General features: G+C 44.1%; 2 protein-coding genes across 3 annotated transcripts in view; both read right to left on the bottom strand.

Moving 5' to 3' along the window:
• Positions 1-20,361: 20,361 nt before the first annotated feature.
• LOC139763712 (general transcription factor II-I repeat domain-containing protein 2B-like) lies at positions 20,362-20,727 on the bottom strand. The gene has a single exon (XM_071690035.1). It carries the CDS (start codon positions 20,725-20,727, stop codon positions 20,362-20,364), a length of 366 nt encoding a protein of 121 aa, XP_071546136.1.
• A 2,389-nt stretch (positions 20,728-23,116) lies between these two features.
• LOC139763616 (uncharacterized) overlaps positions 23,117-24,389 on the bottom strand; it is a 195,524-nt gene continuing 194,251 nt past the window's right edge. For both annotated transcript variants that reach the window (XR_011716194.1, XR_011716195.1), the window contains exon 2: positions 23,117-24,254. The gene's annotated coding sequence lies outside the window, so the exon portion shown is untranslated. The remainder of the gene's footprint in view (positions 24,255-24,389) is intronic.

The following is a 24,389-nucleotide window of genomic DNA, read 5'->3' as shown; positions in this document are numbered from 1 at the left end:
CATCAGTACTCACGGCAGAGGTGGCATGAAGAGGTCTCCACTAGCACCCAGGGCTGATGAGGTAGGAGCATGTTTATACCAGTACCCACGGCAGGTGTGGCATGAACAGGTCTCCACCAGCACCCACGGCAGGTGTGGTAGGAGTAGGTCTCTACCAGTACCCACGGCAGGTGTGGCATGAACAGGTCTCCACTAGCGCTCACGGCAGGTGTGGCATGAACAGGTCTCCAGCAGCACCCACTGCTGATGTGGCAGGAGCAGGTCTCCACCAGTACCCACAGCAGGTGTGGCATGAACAGGTCTTCACCAGCACCCACAGCAGGTGTGGCAGGTGCAGGTCTCTACCAATACCCATGGCAGGTGTGGCAGGAGCAGTTTCTACCAGTACCCAAGTAGATGTGGCATGAACAGGTTGCCATCAGCACCCATGGCAGGTGTGGCATGAACAGTACCAACGGCAGGTGTGGCATGAACACATCTCCACCAGCAACCACGGCAGGTGTGGCAGGAGCAGGTCTCCACCAGTACCCATGACAGGTGTGGCATGAACACATCTCCACCAGCACCCACGGAAGGTGTGGCGGGTCCAGGTCTCTACCAGTACCCATGGCAGGTGTGGCAGGAGCAGGTCTCTACTAGTACCTACGGCAGATTTGGCATGAGCAGGTCGCCATCAGTACCCACGGCAGGTGTGGCAGGAGCAGGTCTCCACCAGCACCCATGACAGGTGTGGCAGGAGCAGGTCTCTACTAGTACCTACGGCAGATTTGGCATGAGCAGGTCTTCATCAGTACCCACGGCAGGTGTGGCATGAACACATCTCCACCAGTATCCACGGCGGATGTAGCAGAAGGCCTCTATCAGCACCCACAGCGGGTGTGGCAGGAGCAGGTCTCCACCAGTACCCATGACAGGTGTGGCATGAACACATCTCCACCAGCACCCACGGCAGGTGTGGCGGGTCCAGGTCTCTACCAGTACCCATGGCAGGTGTGGCAGGAGCAGGTCTCTACTAGTACCTACGGCAGATTTGGCATGAGCAGGTCGCCATCAGTACCCATGGCAGGTGTGGCAGGAGCAGGTCTCCACCAGCACCCATGACAGGTGTGGCAGGAGCAGGTCTCTACTAGTACCTACGGCAGATTTGGCATGAGCAGGTCTTCATCAGTACCCACGGCAGGTGTGGCAGGAGCAGGTCTCCACCAGTACCCACGGCGGATGTAGCAGAAGGCCTCTATCAGCACCCACAGCGGGTGTGGCAGGAGCAGGTCTCCACCAGTACCCACAGCAGGTGTGGCATGAACAGGTCTCCACCAGCACCCATGGCAGGTGTGGCAAAAGCAGGTATCTACCAGTATCCACGGCAGTTGTGGCAGGAGCAGGTCTCCAGCAGTACACACGGCAGGTGTGCCAGAAGCAGGTCTTCACCAATACCCACAGCAGATGTGGCATGAACAGGTCTCCACCAGCATCAACGGCTGATGTAGCAGGAGCATGTCTCCACCAGTACCCACGGCAGTTGTGGCAGGAGCAGGTCACCACCAGTGCCCACGGCTGGTGTGGCATGAACAGGTCTCCACCAGTACCCACGTCAGATATGGCAGGAGCAGGTCTCCACCAGTACCCATGGCTGGTGTGGCATGAACAGGTCTCCACCAGCACCTGCAGCAGGTGTGGAAGGAGCAGGTCTCCACCAGTACCCATGGCTGGTGTGGCATGAACAGGTCTCCACCAGCACCCACGGCTGATGTGGCAGGAGCAGGTCTTCACCAGTACCCACAACGGGTGTAGCAGGAGAAGGTCTCTATCAGCACCCACGGCAGGTGTGGCAGAAGTAGGTATCTATCAGTATCCACGGCAGGTGTGGCATGAGCAGGTCTCCACCAGCATCCATGGCAAGTGTGGCAAAAGCAGGTATCTATCAGTACCCACGGCAGGTGTGGCAGGAGCAGGTCTCCACCAGCAACCACGGCAGGTGTGGTAGGAGCAGGTCTCCACCAGAACCCATGGCTGGTGTGGCATGAACAGGTCTCCACCAGCACCTATGGCAGATGTGGCAGGAGCAGGTCTCCACCAGTACCTACGGCGGGTGTAGCAGGAGAAGGTCTCTATCAGCACCTACGGCAGGTGTGGCAGGAGCAGGTCTCCACCAGCACCCACAGCAGGTGTGGCATGAACGGGTCTCCACCAGCAGCCACGTCAGGTGTGGTAAAACCAGGTATCTACCAGTGCCCACACCAGGTGTGGCAAGAGCAGGTCTCCAGCAGTACACACGGCAGGTGTGACAGAAGCAGGTCTTCACCAATACCCACGGAAGATATGGCAGGAGCTGGTCTCTATCAGTACTCACGGCGGGTGTAGCAGGAGAAGGTCTCTATCAGCACCCACAGCAGGAGTGGCAGGAGCAGGTCTCTGCCACCAACCACAGCAGATGTGGCATGAGCAGGTCTCCACGAGTACCCACGACAGGTGTGGCAAGAGTAGGTATCTACCAGTACCCACGGTAGGTGTGGCAGGAGAAGGTCTCCATCAGTACCCATGGTAGGTGTGGCAGGAGCAGGTCTCCACCAGTACCCACGGCAGGTGTGGCAGGAGCTGGTCTCTATCAATACTCACGGCAGGTGTAGCAGGGGCAGGTCTCCACCAGCACCCACGGTAGGTGTGGCAGGAGCAGGTCTTCCCCAGTACCCACGGCTGGTGTGGCATGAACAGGTCTCCCCCAGTACCCATGGCAGTGTGGCAGGAGAAGGTCTCTATCAGTACCCACGGCAGGTGTCTCAGGAGCAGGTCTCTACCACCAACCACGGCAGATATGGCATGAACAGATCCCCACTAGCTCCCACAGCAGTTGTGGCAGGAGCAGTACCCACGGCAGGTGTGGAATGAACTGGTCTCTACTAGCACCCACGGCTGATGTGGCAGGAGCAGGTCTCCACCAGTACCCACGGCAGGTGTGGCATGAACAGGTCTCCACCAGCACCCACGGCAGATGTGGCATTATCAGGTCTCTACCAGTACCCACGGCAGGTGTGGCAGGTGCAGGTCTCCACCAGTACCCACGGCAGGTGTGGCAGGAGCAGGTCTCCACTAGCACCCATGACAGGTGTGGCAGGAGCAGGTCTCTACCAGTATACCCATGGTAGGTGTGGCAGTAGCAGGTCTCCACCAGTACCCACGGCAGGTGTGGCAGGAGCAGGTCTCCACCAGTACCCACGGCTGGTGTGGCAAGACCAGGTCTCCACCAGTACCTAAGGCAGGTGTGGCAGGAGCAGTTCTCCACCAGTACCCACGGCAGGTGTGGCAGGAGCAGGTCTCCCCCAATACCCACGGCTGGTGTGGCATGAACAGGTCTCCACCAGCGCCCACGGATGATGTGGCAGGAGCAGGTTTCCACCTGTACCCATGGCAGGTGTGGCATGAATAGATCTCCACCAGCACCCACGGCAGGTGTGGCAGGAGCAGTACCCACGGCAGGTGTGGCATGAACAGGTTTCCACCAGCGCCCACAGATAATGTGGCACGAGCAGGTTTCCACCTGTACCCACGGCAGGTGTGGCTTGAACAGGTCTCCACCAGCACCCACGGCTGATGTGGCAGGACCAGATCTCTACCAGTACCCACGGCAGGTGTGGCATGAACAGGTCTCCACCAGCACCCACAGCGGGTGTGGCAGGAGCAGGTCTCCATCAGTTCCCACGGCAGGTGTGGCATGAACAGGTCTCCACCAGCACCTACGACAGGTGTGGCAGGAGCAGGTTTCTACCAGTACCCACGGCTGGTGTGGCAGGAGCTGGTCTTCACCAGTACCCTCGACAGGTGTGGCATGAACAGGTCTCCACCAGCAGCCATGGCAGGAGGTGTGGCAGGAGCAGGTCTCCACCGCTTCCCACAGCAGGTGTGGCAGGAGCAGGTCTCCACTGGTACCCACGGCAGATGTGGCAGGAGCAGGCCTCCACTAGTAACCACGGCAGGTGTGGCAGGAGGAGGTCTCCACCAGTATCCATGGCAGGTGTGGCAAGAGCAGGTCTCCATCAGCAGCCACGGAGCAGGTCTCCACCAGTCCCCACAGCAGGAGGCATAGCAGGAGCAGGTTTTCACCAGGACTCACGGCAGTAGGTGTGATAGGAGCAGGTCTATACCAGTATCCACTGCAGATGTGGCATGAGCAGGTCTCTACCAGCACCCACCACAGGATCTGTAGCTGGAGCAGGTCTCCACCAGCACCCACAGTAGGTGTGGTTGAAGCAAGTTTCTACCAGCACCTACGGCAGGAGGTGTGGAAGTAGCGGGTCTCAACCAGCACCCAAGGTAGGTGTGGCAGGAGCAGGTCTCCACCAGTACCCACAACAGGTGTGGCTGAAGCAGGTCTCTACCAGCACCCACAGCAGGTGTGGCAGTAGCAGGTTTCAACCAGCACCCACGGTAGGTGTGGCAGGAGCAGGTCTCTACCATCACCCACGGCAGGAGGTGTGGCAGGTGCAGGTCTCCACCAGCACCCACAGTAGGTGTGGCAGGAGCAGGTCTCCACCAGCAACCATGTCATGTGTTGCAGTAGCAGGTCTCCACCAGCAATCATGGCAGGTGTGGCAAGAGCAGGTCTGTACCAGTAACCACAGCAGGAGGTGTGGCAGGGGCAGTTCTCCACCGGCACTCATGGCAGGTGTGGCGGAAGCTGGTCTCTACCAGCGCCCACAGGAGAGGTGTGGCAGGAGTATTCTGCACCATCACCTACTGAAGGTATGGCAGAGGTAGGTCTCAACCAGTACCCACAGTAGATGTGGCAGGAGCAGGTCTCTACCAGTACACACTGGAGGTGTGGCAGAAGCAGGTCTCTAGCACAGCACCCACGGCAGATGTGGCAGGAGCAGGTTTATACCAATACCCATGGCAGGAGGTTTGGCTGAAGCATGTCTCTAGCAGCTGGTAGGAGGTGTAGCAGGAGTAGGTCTGCACCAGCACCCTTGGGAGGAGGTGTGGCAGAAGGTCTCCCCCAGCAACCACGCAGGTGTGGCAGGAGCAGGTCTCAACAAGCACCTACAGCAGGTGTGGGAGGAGCAGGTCTCCACCAGCACCCACAGCAGGTGTGGCAGGAGCAGGTCTCCCCCAGCACCCACAGCAGGAGGTGAGGCAGAAACAGGTCTCCACCAGCTCTCACGGCAGGTGTGGCAGAGGCAGTTCTCCACCAGCACTCACGTCAGGAGTTGTAGCTGGAACAAATCTCCACCAGCACCCACAGCAGGTGTGACATTAGCAGGTTTCTACCAGCATCAGGAGAGATGAAAGAGCACCAGAACGTGTGTGATATCAACCCTTAAAAATTAATGGGATGCAGACATTTCTAAGGGCACTATCTAAACATTTATATATTTATTTATCATACTTTGTCGCTGTCTCCCACATTAGTGAAGTAGTGCAAGGAAACAGACGAAAGAATGGCCCAACCCACCCACATAAAAATGTATATACATACTCGTCCACACATGCGCATAAGCATACCTATACATCTCAACGTATACATATATATACACACACAGACATATATACACATGTACATAATTCATACTGTCTGCCCTTATTCATTCCTGTCACTACCCTGCCACACATGAAATGACAACCACCTCCCCCCGCACGTGCGCGAGGTAGCACTAGGAAAAGACAACAAAGGCCACATTCATTAATGCTCAGTCTCTAGCTGTCATGTATAATGCACCGAAACCACAGCTCCCTTTTCACATCCAGGCTCCAGAGATCTTTCCATGGTTTATCCCAGACGCTTCACATGCCCTGGTTCAATCCATTGACAGCACGTTGACCCCAGTATACCACATCATTCCAATTCACTCTATTCCTTGCACACCTTTCACCCTCCTGCATGTTCAGGCCCTGATCACTCAAAATCTTTTTCACTCCATCTTTCCACCTCCAGTTTGGTCTTCCACTTCTCATTCCTCCACCTCTGACACATATATCCTCTTTGTCAATCTTTCCTCACTCATTCTCCCCATGTAACCAAACCATTTCAAAACACCCTCTTCTGCTCTCTCAACCACACTCTTTTTATTACCACGCATCTCTCTTACCCTTTCATTACTTACTCGGTCAAACCACCTCACACCACACATTGTCCTCAAACATCTCATTTCCAGTACATCCACCCTCCTCCGCACAACTCTATCTATAGCCCACGCCTCGCAAACATTGTCGGAACCACTATTCCTTCAAACATACCCATTTTTGCTTTCCGAGATAATGTTCTCGCCTTCCACACATTTTTCAACGCTCCCGGAACTTTCACCCCCTCCCCACCCTATGACTCACTTCCGCTTTCATGGTTCCGTCCACTGCCAAATGCACTCCCAGATATCTAAAACACTTCACTTCCTCCAGTTTTTCTCCATTCAAACTTACCTCCCAATTGACTTGTCCCTCAACCCTACTGTACCTAATAACCTTGCTCTTATTCACATTTACTTTCAGCTTTCTTCTCTCACACACTTTACCAAACTCAGTCACCAGCTTCTGCAGTTTCTCACCGGAATCAGCCACCAGTACTGTATCATCAGCAAACAACAACTGACTCACTTCCCAAGCTCTCTCATCCACAACAGACTGCATACTTGCCCCTCTCTCCAAAACTCTACATTCACCTCCCAAATAACCCCATCCATAAACAAAATAAACAGTCATCGAGACATCACTCACCCCTGCAGAAAACCGACATTCACTGAGAACCAATTACTTTCCTCTCTTCCTACTAGTACACATGCCTTACATCCTCGATAAAAACTTTTCACTGCTTCTAACAACTTGCCTCCCACGCCATATATTCTTAATATCTTCCACAGAGCATCTCTATCAACTCTGTCATATGCCTTCTCCAGATCCATAAATGCTACGTACAAATCCATTTGCTTATCTAAATATTTCTCACATATATTCTTCAAAGCAAACATCTGATCCACACATCTTCTACCACTTCTGAAGCCACACTGCTCTTCCCCAATCTGATGCTCTCTACATGGCATCATCCTCTCACCTTCCCATATAATTTCCCAGGAATACTCAACAAACTTATACCTCTGTAATTGGAGCACTCACCTTTATCCCCTTTGCCTTTGTACAATGGCACTATGCAAGCATTCCACCAGTCCTCAGGCACCTCACCATGAGTCATACATACATTAAATAACCTTACCAACCAGGCAACAACACAGTCACCCCCTCTTTTAATAAATTCCACTGCAGTACCATCCAAACCCGCTGCCTTGCCAGCTTTCATCTTTCACAAAGCTTTTGCTACCTTCTCTCTGTTTACTAAATCATTCTCCCTAACCCTCTCACTTTGCACACCACCTCGACCAAAACACGCTATATCTGCCACTCTATCATCAAACACATTCAACAAACCTTCAAAATACTCACTCCATCTCCTTCTTACATCATTACTACTTGTTATCACCTCCCCATTAGCCCCCTTCACTGATGTTCCCATTTGTTCCCTTGTCTTACGCACTTTATTTACCTCCTTTCAAAACATCTTTTTATTCTCCCTGAAATTTAATGATAATCTCTCACCCCAACTCTCATTTGCCCTCTTTTTCACCTCGTGACCATTCTCTTGACCCCCTGCCACTTTCTTTTATACATCTCCCAGTCATTTGCATTATTTCTCTGCAAAAATCGTCGTAATGCCTCTCTCTTCTCTTTCACTAATAATCTTACCTCTTCATCGTACCACTCACTACCCTTTCTAATCTACCCACAAGCATCTTTTGCGCAAGCCATCACTGCTTCCCTAAATACATCCCATTCCTCCCCCACTCCCCTTATGTCCTTTGTTCTCTCCTTTTTCCATTCTGTACTCAGTCTCTCCTGGTACTTCCTTACACATGTCTCCTTCCCAAGCTCACTTACTCTCACCACTCTCTTCACCCCAACATTCTCTCTTCTTTTCTGAAAACCCCCACAAATCTTCACCTTCGCCTCCACAAGATAATGATCAAACATCCCTCAAGTTGCCCCTCTCAGCACATTAACATCCAAGTCTCTCTTTCGCGCACCTATCGATTAACATGTAATCCAATAACGCTCTCTGGCCATCTCTTCTACTTACATATGTATACTTATGTATATCTCTCTTTTTAAATTAGGTATTCCTAATCACCAATCCTTTTTCAGTGCATAAATCTACAAGCTCTTCGCCATTTCCATTTACAACACTGAACACCCCATGTACACCAATTATTCCCTTAACTGCCACATTACTCACCTTTGCATTCAAATCACCCATCACTGTAACCCAGTCTCGTGCATCAAAACTACTAACACACTCACTCAGCTGCTCCCAAAACACTGGCCTCTCATGATCTTTCTTCTCATGCCCAGGTATATATGCACCAACAATTACTCATCTCTCTCCATCCACTTTCAGTTTTACCCATATCAATCTAGAGTTTACTTTCTTACACTCTATCACATACTCCCACCACTCCTGTTTCAGGAGTAGTGCTGCTCTTTCCCTTACTCTTGTCCTCTCACCAACCCGACTTTACTCCCAAGACATTCCCTAACCACTCTTCCCCTTTACCCTTGAGCTTCGTTTCACTCAGAGCCAGAACATCCAGGTTCCTTTCCTTAAACATACTACCTATCTCTCCCTTTTTCTCATCTTGGTTACATCCACACACATTTAGACGCTCCAATCTGAGCCTTTGAGGAGGATGAGCACACCTCACGTGACTCCTTCTTCTGTTTCCCCTTTTAGAAAGTTAAAATACAAGGAGGGGAGGGTTTCTAGGCCCCCGCTCCCATCCCCTTAAGTCACCTTCTATGACACATGAGGAATGCGTGGGAAGTATTCTTTCTCCCCTATCCCCATGTTTACAGGAAATGCCAAGATCATGAAGGAAATAAGTTACATAGACATTTAGGCAACCACATCTAAGGTCAAATCAAGTGATCTGGCCTTAACACATAAAAAATGCAGTCCCCTTGAAATAAGTACACGAAAAGAATTGCAAAGCTAAGCTCTCTCCCCATCCTTTAGTAACAAGCCTGACAGAAAATAGGTAGAAAAAATACCTTGCAGAATATATATACTTGAAAGAAATCTTTAAAGAAAAGTTATAAGGCAGAATGAACATGAATATATCATGCATCCTATCACCAACATGCATTCCTTCTTTTTTTTTGTTATATAGACACTAGTGAGGATAAACTTGAGCCTCTCAACTTACATTGTCTATATTATTCCTGATGTTGAAGAATGTTATAAAAATTCTTTCTCTCATAGCAGATGACACGGGTTAATCAGTGTTGATATGTCTCCACAGCATGGCCAGGGAGAGATCAGCAGTTAAGGTAGCATAACATGCCAATATGTTATGATGGTATTGATTAAGGGAATTATTATATAGCAGAGAGTGACAAATGATGACCAAGCCTATTGTTGAAGATATCAAGTGTTGCTCTGAACAACACGTTCTGGGAGCTTATTCTATGTATCAATAATGTCATTAATAAGAAACATTTTGTACAGTCCAGATCAACTTGTTGAACTGTAAATTTTAGTCCATCTCCTCTCATTAGTAGTTCTGACACTACTACAAAAAAATGTTCAGTACCAACGTTGTTGAGACCCCTAAGTATTTTGAAGCATTCTATCAATTTGCCTCAGAGATGCCTTTGCTGAGGGAGAACATGTTTAATTCTCACAGTCTTTCCTTATATGATTTGTTATGCAAGGTAGGAATCAATTAAGTTGCTCTTCTCTGTACTGCTTCCAATTTAAGAATATCCTTGCTTAATTGGGAGCCCAAAACTACACTGCGTATTCAAAGTAGGGTCTACCTAGACTTATGCAGTGGCAATATCATATCCTTCTTTTTGTACAAAAAGTTTATGTAAATAAATCTTGACTTCCTATTTGCTTTCTTGGCAGCTTCATTACAATGCAGGGAAATTCAAATTTGTTGGAATGGATCAAGAATAGAGAGGGTGAAAGGAAAGATTGGGATTGTGAAGTATGCATGGGTACATGCGCCTGAGGATATGAAGACTGTACAAGAAATGAAGCTTTTCTGGAGAAATTTGAATGAGTGTATAAATGGTTTTGAGAATGAGAGAAATGTTGTCATATTGGGTGATATGAATATGAAAGTGGGATGTGTTGAAATTGGTGAGATAGTTGGTAAAAGGGAAGTGCCTAGAATAAATGAGAATGGAACTACCTTGTGGATATTTGTGATGACATGAGTTCATACCTTGCAAACACCCTCTTTCAGCAAAAGATGATCCAACAATGTTATATGGTTGTGAGGCGTGGGCTAAAGATAGAGTAGTGCGGAGGAGGGGGGGATGTGTTGGAAATGAGATGTTTGAGGACAATATGTGGTGTGAGGTGGTTTGATCAAGTAAGTAATGAAAGGGTAAGAGAGATGTATGGTAATAAAAAGAGTGTGGCTGAGAGAGCAGAAGAGGGTGTTTGAAATGGTTTGGTCAAATGGAGAGAATGAGTGAGGAAAGATTGACAAAGATGATATATGTGTCAGAAGTGAAGGGAATGAGAAGTGTGAGACCAAACTGGAGGGGGAAAGATGGGGTGAAAAAGATTTTGAGCAATCGGGGCCTGAACATGCAGGAGGGTGAAAGGTGTGCAAGGAATAGAGTGAATTGGAATGATGTGGTATATTGGGGTCACTGTGCTGTCAATGGATTGAACCAGGGCATGTGAAGCATCTGTGGTAAACCATGGCAAGTTTTGTGGGGCCTGGATGTGGAAAGGGAGCTGTGGTTTCGGTGCATTATACATGACAGCGAGAGACTGAGTGTGAACGAACGTGGCCTTTGTGATCTTTTCCAGGCGCTACCTCGCACGCATGGGGGAGAAGGGGGTTGTCATTTCATGTGTGGCGGGTTGGCAACGGGAATGAGTGAAGGCAGCAAGTATGAATTATGTACATGTGTATGTATGTATATGTCTGTGTATGTATATATATGTATATGTTGAAATGTATAGGTATGTATATGTGCATGTGTGGATGTGTATGTATATACATGTGTATGTGGGTGGGTTGGGTCATTCTTTCGTTTGTTTCCTTGCGCTACCTCGCTAATGCGGGAGACAGTGACAAAGTATAATGATAAAAAAAATAGTATATATGTATATGTATGTGTATGTATATGTGCGTGTATGGGCATTTACGTATATAAATGTGTATATGAGGAGTTGGGCCATTGTATATGTATATGTATGTATATATGTGTGTGTGTGGGCATTTATGTGTAATGTGTATTCATATATATGTGTGTATATGAGTGGATGGGCCATTCTTCGTCTGTTTCCTAGCACTACCTTGCAGACATGGGAAACAGCAATTAAGTACAATAGTAATAATATATATTTATTTTATTTATTTATAATTCATAATCACTGTTTCCCATGTCAGCAAGGTAGTGCCAGGAAACAGATGAAGAATGGCCCATCAGTTTATATACACATATATATGAATACACATATATATACATAAACGCCCACACACACACATATACATACATATACATACACATACATGCACATGTACATATTCATACTTGCTTGCCTTCATCCATTACTGTTGTTACCCCGCCCCACAGAAAAGCAGCACTGCTATCCCCTGCTTCAGTGAGGTAGTGCCAGGAATACAGACAAAAAGGCCACATTCATTCATAATCAGTCTTTAGCTGTCATGTGTAATGCACCGAAACCACAGCTCCCTATCCACATCCAGGCCCCACAGACCCTTCCATGGTTTACCCCAGACACTTCACATGCCCTGGTTCAGTCCATTGGTAGAATTTCGAACCCAGTATACCACATCATTCCAATTCATTCTATTCCTTTCATGATTCTCTTTCTCCTGTATGCTTTGGCCCCAATCGCTTAAAATGTTTTTCACTCCATCCTTCCACCTCCAATTAGGTCTCCCCCACCTCTGACACATATCCTCTTTGTCAATCTTTCCTCAATCATTCTCTCCATGTGTCCAAACCATTTCAACACACTCTTCTGCTCTCTCAACCATACTCTTTTTATTTCCAAATATCTTTTTTACCCTTACATTACTTACTCAATCAAACCACTTCACACCACATACTGTCCTCAAACATTTCATTTTCAACACATCCACCCTCCCCTGTACAACCTTATCCATAGCCCATGCCTCGCAACCATATAACATTGTTGAAACTACTATTCCTTCTAACATACCCATTTTTGCTCTCCAAGATAATGGTCTCTCTTTCCACACATTCTTCATTGCTCCCAGAACTTTTTTATACTTAATCAATGTTTCCCGTGTCAGTAAGGTAGCACCAGGAAACAGACGAAGAATGTCCCATCCACTCATATACACGTATATACACATAAATGCCCATATACGCACATACACATATCAACATATACATACATACATATACACAGACATTACATATATACATACGTACACATTCGTACTTGCTTGTCTTCATCCCTTCCTGGATAGAGTGATAAGAAAGCTGAAAGCAAAACTAGGGAAGGGGGTGCAGAGATGGAGTGGGGCAGTGACATAAGGTGGCTAGTGGCAAGCCTGTTTGTGGATGATACTGTGTTGTTTGCTGAGAGTGAAGAGGAGTTGCAGAAGGTTGTAAGTGTGTTTTATGATAAGTGTAGGTGTAAGCGATTGAAGTTAAATGTAAGTAAAAGTAAAGTAATGGTGTTTGAATGGAAACAGAGTGAAAATGTAGATTTTGTATAACCATATAAAGTATATTAAATTGTGCTGTGGATATGGGAGGAAAAAGACAGAAAAAGTGAGGGAATTTAAATATCTTGGAGCTGTCTTAGGTAAGTGTGGTGATATAGAAGGAGAGATAAGGGAGAGATCAGTACACGGTAGAAGAGTTATTGGGTCCCTTAATATAATAATGAAGGGTTGAGGTGTAAGTATGGAAGTGAAGAAAGGATTAAGGGACAGCATAGTCCCTCCATTCCTGACCTATGCAGCTCAGACATGGACATGGAATGAGTCACAGAGGTCAAGAACCCAGGTTGGGGAAATGAGTTATTTGAGAGGCAAGTGGTGTGACTAGATGGAATGAAGAAAGAAATGAGAGGGAGCATGAGAGATGTGGTATGGCAGGGAATGCAAAGGGAGTGAATTGTGGAGTGGTAGAATGGATGAAACATAATACTTGGAGATGGTTTGGGCACATGGAAAGAATGCAAGACTGGGAGTTTACAAGGAGAATGTATGAATGTACAATTAAAGAGGTCAATGTGAGTGAATGACCACCTGTGACATGGGCAAATATGGTGAAGGAATAATGGAGGGAGAGAAACTGTGGAAGAATGCATGGAATGGTGTATGTGAGGGAGGCATGTAAGACAGGGATAAGTGGAGACTTTTTTGTCATGGCCACCCCTTGATGGGAGTTCCCAAAGGGAACAGGTGTCAGAGATACAGATAGATAGAAAAGATTGATTGCATCCACTTAAAGGGGGACCTAGGAAAACTCCAAAGTGGTCATAAAAATGGATAAGATTCAATCCACATGCAAGGTGATGAGAGTGGGATTATGCCTCCTATGCCTGATCATTGCACCACAGGAGGCCCTAATGTCTGACTGAGAAGGTACACAGGAAAGAAACTAAGATGGTGCCTTAATTAAGATATCTGGACTACAATGAGTGGTGAGGGATACAAATCTGTCCACAAAGACCAAGAGGTGAGAGAGGGAAGGGGGTTTCTGATAATAGCCTTCAGGTTTCTAGATCAGTTGGATGATACTGTCTGGGGACAATTCTTTAAGATATGCAGCACAAGAGTAAACAAAGGCTATGATAAAAAGCTGAATGAACAGCTTGTTAGAAAAAATGTTAAGAAGTACTGGTTTAGTTTTTGGGTGGTGGATGGTTGGAATAAACTAACAAATGAGGCAGTGAATGCTTGTAGTTTACAAAGGTTTAAAAGGCTACTTGATGACATAGAAAGGTCAGGAGATGGGGCCCCATAAATGTTGAACTCTCTCTGCACACTGTACAAATAAGTAATTAAACTTCAAGCCATATAATCCCTGGTTACAATGCATCCTTCTGCTTAAAGCATCATGGGACCTTGATGGTGTCTTGTCTCTCCTGCAGCACACCTACATGATCTAAATAACACCTCTTTCCTCTTCAAGCACAGTCATGGGACCTAAGTAGTACCTCCTCCCTCCTGAAGCATGATCATGGGAACCTTAGCAATGCTCCTTCCCATCTGCAGCAACAGCAAAACACCAGTGAATGACCCCTGCAGCAGCACCATGGAATTCCTACATGACCTTACCATCTGAACAAATTGTCACTGATGTTCCTTTCATCTTATCTATTTCCACTGCAAAATGTTCTAATCATTCTTTGCTATCTTTTTTATTATTTCTATCATACTTTGTTGCTGTCTCCTGCGTTAGTGAGGTAGCGCAAGGAAACAGATGAAAGAATGGCCCAACCCACCAACATACACATGTATATACATAAACGCTCACACATGTGCATATACGTACCTATACATTTCAATGTATACATACATATACATATACATATATACACGTACATATTCATACTTGCTGCTTTAATCCATTCCCGCTGCCATCCCGCCACACGTAAATGGCACCCCCCTCCCCTCGCATGCCCAAGAGGTAGCGCTAAGTAAAGACAACAAAGGCCACATTCATTCACACTCAGTCTCTAGCTGTCCTGTGTAATGCACCGAAACCACAGCTCCCTTTCCACATCCAGGCTCCACAAAACTTTCCATGGTTTATCTCAGAAACTTCACATGCCCTGGTTCAATCCATTGACAGCACGTCGATCCCAGTGTACCACATCATTCCAATTCACTCTATTCCTTGCACGCCTTTCATCCTCCTGTATGTTCAGGCCCTGATTGCTCAAAATCTCTTTCACTTCATCCTTCTACCCCCAATCTGGTCTCCCACTTCTCCTCATTCCTTCCACCTCTGACACATATATCCTCTTTGTCAATCTTTCCTTACTCATTCTCTCCATATGACCAAACCATTTCAATACACTCTCTTCTGCTCTCTCAACCACACTCTTTTTATTGCCACACATCTCTCTAACCCTTTCATTACTTACTTGATCAAACCACCTCATACCACATATTGTCCTCAAACATCTCATTTCCAACACATCCATCCTCCTTTGCACAACCCTATCTATAGCCCATGCCTTACAACCATATAACATTTTTGGAACCACTATTCCTTCAAACATACCCATTTTTGCTCTCTGAGACAATGTTCTCGCCTTCCACGCATTCTTCAATGTTCCCAGAACCTTTGCCTCCTCCCCTACCCTGTGACTCACTTCCACTTCCATAGTTCCATCTGCTGCTAAATCCACTCCCAGATATCTAAAACACTTTACTTCCTCCAGTTTTTCTCCATTCAAACTTACCTCCCAATTTACTTGTCCCTCAACCCTACTGAACTTAATAACCTTGCTCTTATTCACATTTACTCTCAGCTTTTTTTTCTTTCACACACTTTACCAAACTCAGTCACCAGCTTCTGCAGTTTCTCATCCAAATAAGCCACCAGCGATGTATCATCAGCGAACAGCAACTGACTCACTTCCCAAGCTCTCTCATCCACAACAGACTGCATACTTGCCCCTCTCTCAAAAACTCTTGCATTTACCTTCCTAACAACCCCATCCATAAACGGATTAAACAACAATGGAGATATCGTGCACTCCTGCCGCAAACTGACATTCACTGGGAACCAATCACTTTCCTCTCCTTCTACTCGTACACATGCCTTACATCCTTGATAAAAAATTTTCACTGCTTCTAGCAACTTACCTCCCACACCATATACCCTTAATACCTTCCACAGAGCATCTCTACCAACTCTTATCATATGCCTTCTCCAGATCCATAAATGCTACATACAAATCCATCTGGTTTTCTAAGTATTTCTCACATACATTCTTCAAAACAAACACCTGAACCACACATCCTCTTCCAATTCTGAAACCACACTGCTCTTTCCTAATCAGATGCTATGTACATGCCTTCACCCTCTCAATCAATACCATCCCATATAATTTCCCAGTAATACTCAACAAACTTATACCTCTGTAATTTGAGCACTCACCTTTATCCCCTTTGCCTTTGTACAATGCCACTATGCATGCATTCCACCAATCCTCAGGCACTTCAATATGAACCATACATGCACTGAATATCATCACCAACCAGTCATCCCCTTTTTTAATTAATTCTACAGCAATACTATCCAAACCCATCACCTTGATGGCTTTCGTCTTCTGCAAAGCTTTCACTACCTATTCTCTGTTTATCAAACCATTCTCCCTAAACCTCTCACTTCGCACATCATCTCAACCAAAGCACCCTATATCTGCCAATCTATCATCAAACACATCCAACAAACCTTCAAAATACTCACTCCATCTCCCTCTCACTTCACCCCTACTTGTTATTACCTCCCCATTTGCCCCCTTCACCGATGTTCCCATTTGTTCTCTTGTCTTACACACTTTATCTACCTCCTTCCAAAACATCTTTTTATTCTCCTTAAAATTTGATGATACTCTCTCGTCCCAACTCTCATTTGCCCTCTTTTTCACCTCTTGCACCTTTCTCAACCTCCTTCCTCTTTCTTTTATACATCTCCCAGTCATTTGCACTATTTCCCGGCAAAAGTCGTCCAAATGCCTCTCTCTTCTCTCTCACTAACAATCTTACTTCTTCATCCCACCACTCACTACCCTTTCTAATCTGCCCTTCTCCCGCCTTTCTCATGCCACAGGCATCTTTTGCGCAAGCCATCACTGCTTCCCTAAATACATCGCATTCCTCCCCCACTCTCCTTATGTCATTTGCTCTCACCTTTTACCATTCTGCACTCAATCTCTCCTGGTACTTCCTCATATGTCTCCTTCCCAAGCTCACTTACTCTCACCACTCTCTTCACCCCAACATTCTCTCTTCTTTTCTGAAAACCTTTACAAATCTTCACCTTCGCCTCCACAAGATAATGATCAGACATCCATCCAGTTGCGCCTCTCAGCACATTAACGTCCAAAAGTCTCTTTCATGTGCCTATCAATTAACATGTAATCCAATAACGCAGTCTGACCATCTCTCCTATTTACATGCATATACCTATGTATATCTCTTTTTAAATCAGGTATTCCCAGTCACCAGTCCTTTTTCAGCACACAAATCTACAATCTCTTCACCATTTCCATTTACAACACTGAACACCCCATTCTTTGCTATATCTCTTCTAATTCTAAGCATAATAAGTAAGACTTATTGATACAGTGGTTAAATTTATGAGAACTACTATTGACGTTTGTGTAAATAAATTATACATTTCCCTTTTCCATAGCCAGAGGTTGAACAATTATGTGACATTCATCTTCTCATTTCATTTCAAGCTAGAAGTTTCAGTTTTCTAAATTATTTCTTACTTTTTTCATATGTATATATATGTATATGTGTGTGTGTGTGTGTATATGTGCGTGTGTATGTGTATGTATATATATATATATATATGTTTATATATATAGATTGGGGAAGAGCAGTGTGGTTTCAGAAGTGGTAGAGGATGTGTGGATCAGGTGTTTGCTTTGAAGAATGTATGTGAGAAATACTTAGAAAAGCAAATGGATTTGTATGTAGCATTTATGGATCTGGAGAAGGCATATGATAGAGTTGATAGAGATGCTCTGTGAAAGGTATTAAGAATATATGGTGTGGGAGGCAAGTTGTTAGAATTGGTGAAAAGTTTTTATCGAGGATGTAAGGCATGTGTACGTGTAAGAAGAGAGGAAAGTGATTGGTTCTCAGTGAATGTAGGTTTGCGGCAGGGGTGTGTGATGTCTCCATGGTTGTTTAATTTGTTTATGGATGGGGTTGTTAGGGAGGTGAATGCAAGAGTTTTGGAAAGAGGGGCAAGTATGAAGTCTGTTGTGGATGAGAGAGCTTGGGAAGTGAGTCAGTTGTTGTTCGCTGATGATACAGCGCTGGTGGCTGATTCATGTGAGAAACTGCAGAAGCTGGTGAAAGAAGAAAGTTAAGAGTAAATGTGAATAAGAGCAAGGTAATTAGGTACAGTAGGGTTGAGGGTCAAGTCAATTGGGAGGTAAGTTTGAATGGAGAAAAACTGGAGGAAGTAAAGTGTTTTAGATATCTGGGAGTAGATCTGGCAGCGGATGGAACCATGGAAGCGGAAGTGGATCATAGGGTGGGGGAGGGGGCGAAAATCCTGGGAGCCTTGAAGAATGTGTGGAAGTCGAGAACATTATCTCGGAAAGCAAAAATGGGTATGTTTGAAGGAATAGTGGTTCCAACAATGTTGTAAGGTTGCGAGGCGTGGGCTATGGATAGAGTTGTGCGCAGGAGGATGGATGTGCTGGAAATGAGATGTTTGAGGACAATGTGTGGTGTGAGGTGGTTTGATCGAGTAAGTAACGTAAGGGTAAGAGAGATGTGTGGAAATAAAAAGAGCGTGGTTGAGAGAGCAGAAGAGGGTGTTTTGAAATGGTTTGGGCACATGGAGAGAATGAGTGAGGAAAGATTGACCAAGAGGATATATGTGTCGGAGGTGGAGGGAACGAGGAGAAGTGGGAGACCAAATTGGAGGTGGAAAGATGGAGTGAAGGAGATTTTGTGTGATCGGGGCCTGAACATGCAGGAGGGTGAAAGGAGGGCAAGGAATAGAGTGAATTGGATCGATGTGGTATACCGGGGTTGACGTGCTGTCAGTGGATTGAATCAGGGCATGTGAAGCGTCTGGGGTAAACCATGGAAAGCTGTGTAGGTATGTATATTTGCGTGTGTGGACGTATGTATATACATGTGTATGGGGGTGGGTTGGGCCATTTCTTTCGTCTGTTTCCTTGCACTACCTCGCAAACGCGGGAGACAGCGGAAAAAAAAAAAATAAGTAAGACATCTATTTGCACACTTTTTTACCATTCTTTACCTATGACAATGCATCTGAACTAAGTGATGTATATGAAAGATTTCTTGTAGTTCATGGTGGCCTTTCCTGATTTAGTGTGATTGCATTAGGCAATGTATATTCAAGGAAAAAATCCTCAATTTTTCTTATAGCGATAATATAAGAGGAGAGGATATATGCAATTATTTGGAGATTCCCCTTGCTAACAAGACCACGTTCATGAGAACTTGTTATACTACTGTGCCCCCATTATTTCTGCAAAGTTCACCTTTCCACACACAGTTTCTCATACTCACCATAAAGTACAGGGGTCACCAACCTTTTTGCCTCTGTGAACCAGATTATGTTTTGATGAGTGGATGGTGGGCCAGATAAATGCCATAAAAAGGCTTGAAATATGGGAATTATCCATTCAAGTAAATCTAGTTGTATTTTGCCTTAAATCAATGAATAATGCATTCAAGAAAATTGTTTGTGCTTAACCATGGTTGCCAATCAATAATCAGAGAACTCTGTCACAATTTATTTCAATCAAAGCATCTTTGAATCTGTTTAAAAGACACAGAGAATCTTTAAAAGATAAAAAGTATGAAAGTGATGCATTGTATGGTGGTATATTAAGTATAATAAGAAATAAGATCAATTTATTCTAATGCAAACAATCAATGAATCAATGTCAAACTTGACATTGTCTGTAGCTTGAAAGCTTTTCAATATTGGGTGTCAGACTTGCTGATGCCAAGAGCAAGACATTAACCAGATGGGTATCAATCAATCTTGTTCTCAAACAGTTCTTAGTTTCATTTTTTTAAAATAACTGCTCACACAGATAAGCACTGCCAAACAATGATACCATCTTTTTTGCATGGTCCACTAAGTTATACTTCCCACTTGAATGAATATATTTTCTATGGAAGTCAAGCACTGACACATCTTCAGAATGAAATTTCGATCTCAATATGTCATGACACTGGATCTCAATCAATTCCATTCTAAAAATTTCTGATGCAGTGTCCACTTCTACATCAAATTTAGTAGCAAAAAGCTTGAACTCATTTGCATGCAAGCAAAAATCAGCAAAACAAGATGAAAACTTTTCTCAATTCTTTGACAATATTCACAAAAATGCCTGGATCTTGTGCTTTACTTTTTTGAAATGTGGGAAAATGTGTACAATTGCCTTTTTGAGGCTGGTATTCCCACAATTGTAGTTTTATTTCAAAGGCCACAATATGACCATACACCTAAAGTATCAAATGATTTTTTCCTTGAAGTCCTAAATTCAAGTTATTCAAATGAGATGTAATATCCACAAGAAATGCCAAGGCTGCAAGTCAAAAAGGATCATGAAAAGTGGGAAGCATCCTTATGTTTGCTCTCAAGGAATATTGCCACTTCTTCAAGTAAAGCAAATGCTCTTTCCAGCACTGACCCTTGGCTAAACCAGAGTACATTGCAGAAATAAGCCAGATCCTCATATTTTGCCTTTGTATCCAACAAAAACTGCTGAAACTGGTGATGATTCAATCCATGAGATAGGGTCAGATTCACTGCCTTAATGACAATGTCCATAATATACTTTAATTTCAAAGACTTGGCACGTACAGCCTCTTCATGGATAATGCAATGAATTTTATCTAGTTTCTGTGCAGTTCCATGGTTTTTCATTTGTCCTTGCACCAATACAATGACACCTTTTTTCCCCACCATTACTGGTGCCCCATCAGTTGTGATGCAAATCAACTTTGACACATCGTTTCTTTTCTGACATTTTCAACAAAGGTACAAAAATGTCAGCTCCAGTAATTGTGTCCTTCATAAGAATTAACTGAATAAACTCTTCAAAAATTTGAAAAGTTGAGGTCACTCCTTGCATAAATATTGCAAGTTGAGCAGTGTTTCTTAAGTTTGTGCACTCATCAAGAACAACTGAAAAAATTGCAATTTGTTGCAGACACCCCTTAAACAACTTTTAACATCCGTTGACATTTCTTCAACTTGTTGTGTGATTCTTCCAAACAGGATGATAGATGCAAATGAAAATTTCCTTTCAGGACAAACAATATCCACTACTGCCAGTAAACATTCAAAACTCCATCTGTAAAAGGCTTCATCTTTTCTGCAATAGATTTTGTGACTTCATAGCTGGCATAAGCATTTCCTTCATTTTCACTACTTTTCCAGGCATAAAATGACATTTGTTTTCCAGAACTAGCCTTCAGTTGCTCAACTTCATCTTTCCTTGCTTGCCCAGTAAACTTATCAAAATTTCCACTACGGCAGGTCTCATAATAATGCCTGATATTTGCCACCTTCTTCACAGCAACATTTTCCACGCAAATGAGACAAACTGGTTTCCCAGCATGCTTAATGATGAAGCAATCTAGTGTCCAAGTGTCTTGGAAATTCTGGCACACAGCATCTACCCTCCTGCATTTTCCATTCTTGCCATTGGATTTTTTCTTCAATCTATTTCAAAATGTGAGTTATTCAACAAGGATCGTAGCACATGTAATATGTTTAGAGTAAAGGATCCTATCCCATAGAAACTCCATTTGCATGTTGTTTACAAGTTTTTTTAAGCAGGCTGTAGTGCCAGTTATGTCAGTGAAACCTGCTGACATTCCAACAAGTGTGGGATGGCATTTGTTGACGGATAGGAGCTCTCACGTTTTCAAACAGCTTCAGAGTTCGGAATTGTGTAAAATCGCTTGCTCAGAGGATGTTTCACAATTCTGGACTCCGACCCATCTTGGTATCAACTTAAGATTAGAGAAGCTATTCATATAGGTAAGGAAAAACAGTCTCTTAACAAGCAACTTTTCATGTAAATTTAACCCTTTCATTTTGGTGTGTAATGCTGTTTTTGTTTTCTATGTTTTTTATTTGCAACCAATGCTTTCACTGATTGTAACACGTTTTCATTTTAACACTTTTTTTATTTGGAACTTTGCTATGTTTTTTACTGCCATGTGATGCTTTAAATTCAGTTTATCTTCATATTTAATATATACTGAAGATGACTGTTGTACAATAAAAACCGGCACCAGTGCAGCAAACACCTCATAGAATTAAAAATGTCGATAATTTTGTCGAATTTGTACCATGTAAATATCTAGTTCACGTGATATCCTGTTGTTGCAAGAGGTTGAGAAGCTGCATGATATATGTGAACTGTCATCCTAGCATGCCTTTTAACCACCATATCTAAGGAAGCACCATTCCACGGTGAATGTAGAAAAGGGGTGATTAGTCCAAAATATTCCTTGCAAATCTCTTGCCTATCCACTGTATTAAACCATAAAAGAGGTGACAAAATACATACATTACTAGAAAGAATTACATTTTCTTTTTTAAGAAGATATTTGGCATGGATTTTTTGTTAAAAACAGTGATCCTGTTTCTGTTTACAAATCTGAATGATCCCACATGAAAGCTTGCACGTGCAAGGAGAGTATCTAATTTCTTATACATAATAAGGTAGTCCACCTTCCTGTCATTGGTGTATACATCAGCATTTCCATCACATTAGGTGTTTGGTTTGGAACAAAATGGAACTTAGGGCCAGTGTAACAAGACGTTCCACGAATGAGCCATCAGTGTGGTCATGTAAAACACTCGGAATAAGGAAAAATTTTTGAGAGCCAGATAAGCATAGTATCCCAATATTTGCTCATGGGCTGGTCAAAATCCCTTCGTGGGCCTGATCTGGCCTCCAGGCCATAGGTTGTCTAACCCTGATATAGCGTCTAAGTCAAAAAAGGTGAATCATGAATGGGTTTCCAAGGAGGTTACAAGCTCTCCTAACTCGGCTAACAGAATATATTACTCTAGAGTAGACTAGACAGATGAACATGTATGCAAAGAAAGAAATAACATTGTCCTAGACTCCAGACTTTTTTCTTTACCCTTGTAGTAGTTATTTGTGGGCAAACCCTTGTAGTAGTTATTTGTGGGCAAAAATGAATCCCATGCCTCAGTCTCTTTATGCCTGCAGGGATAACAAGGGATTAAGATGAACAAAGCCTCAGACCTTGGGGTCACTGGGCATATCCAGCTGAGAAACAATGGTCTAGAATGAGAGATAATAATCTAAGAGTAGCCTTTACACTCTTTATTCTGGGAAGTTTCAGAACAGACAGCAAAAGGAACCCAGTATAGATGGAGGGAAACTTCATATATCAAAATAAACAAGTAATCAGTACCAATATATTAGACATCACAACCTAAAACGTTCACATCAGGGTGCACATGCAAATGTTTCATGAGATCGTATTTAAGTGAAAACAATTTCCCACATTCATCACATCCAAATTTTTTCACACAACTATGCATATGCAAATGATTCTGAAGATCATTTTTCTCCAAAAACATTTTCCTAAATTTGTCATCAAAATTTTTTCACACCAATGTGCACACGCAAATGCTGTTGAAGATTACCTTTGTGCAAAAACAGTTTGCCACATACATTACATCCAAACCTTTTCACACCACTGTGGACAATCAGATGCTCTTTAAGACCATCTTTTCGCAAAAACATTTTCCCACATTCATCACATCCATACTTTTTCACACCACCATGCACGAGCAAGTGCCTCATAAGTTTATCTTTCTGCAAAAACGATTTCCCGCATTCATCACATCCATACTTTTTCACGCCACTGTGCACAATTAAATGTTCTTTAAGACCAGCTTTCCGCAAAAACAGTTTTCCACATTTATCACATCCAAACTTTTTAACACCACTGTGAACAAACTTATGTTCTTTAAGACTATCTTTTCGCAAAAACAATTTCCCACATTCATCACATCTAAACTGTTTCATACCACCATGCACAAGCAAATGCCTATTTAGTTTATCTTTCTTCAAAAACAGTTTCCCACATACATCACATGCAAACTTTTTCACACCACTGTGCACAAGCAAATGATGTTGAAGTCCATCTTTTCGCAAAAACTGTTTACCACATTCCTCACATCTAAATCTCTTCTTATGTCCTATATTTTCCACATTATTCTTCACATGGAGATGCTCTTGAAGATTGCTCCTATCTGAAAACAGTTTCTCACTTTCAGTACAGCCAACTTCTTCCTGATTATTGTGCAAAAGCATATGCTTCTGAAGGTGATCCTCTGGTGAATACAATGTTCTACATTCCTCATACAGGAAACTGTTCTCTCCACAAGACACTGTCAGTTTCTCCATTTTTAATCTTGAGATATATTTCACTCAATACCTGCAACAAGAGAAATGTCTTTAGAAAGTAATTTCACAATGTGTCACATTTCAAGCTCTAGAATACTGAGGAACTATATTAACTGTACTGAACTAAGTGATGACACTGAAATAGTGCACAATTAACTTGGAAGTT

This window comes from Panulirus ornatus, chromosome 47 (assembly GCF_036320965.1).
Source record: "Panulirus ornatus isolate Po-2019 chromosome 47, ASM3632096v1, whole genome shotgun sequence".
In the NCBI taxonomy this organism is placed as follows: domain Eukaryota; kingdom Metazoa; phylum Arthropoda; class Malacostraca; order Decapoda; family Palinuridae; genus Panulirus; species Panulirus ornatus.
This window is presented reverse-complemented; position numbering and strand designations above follow the sequence as displayed.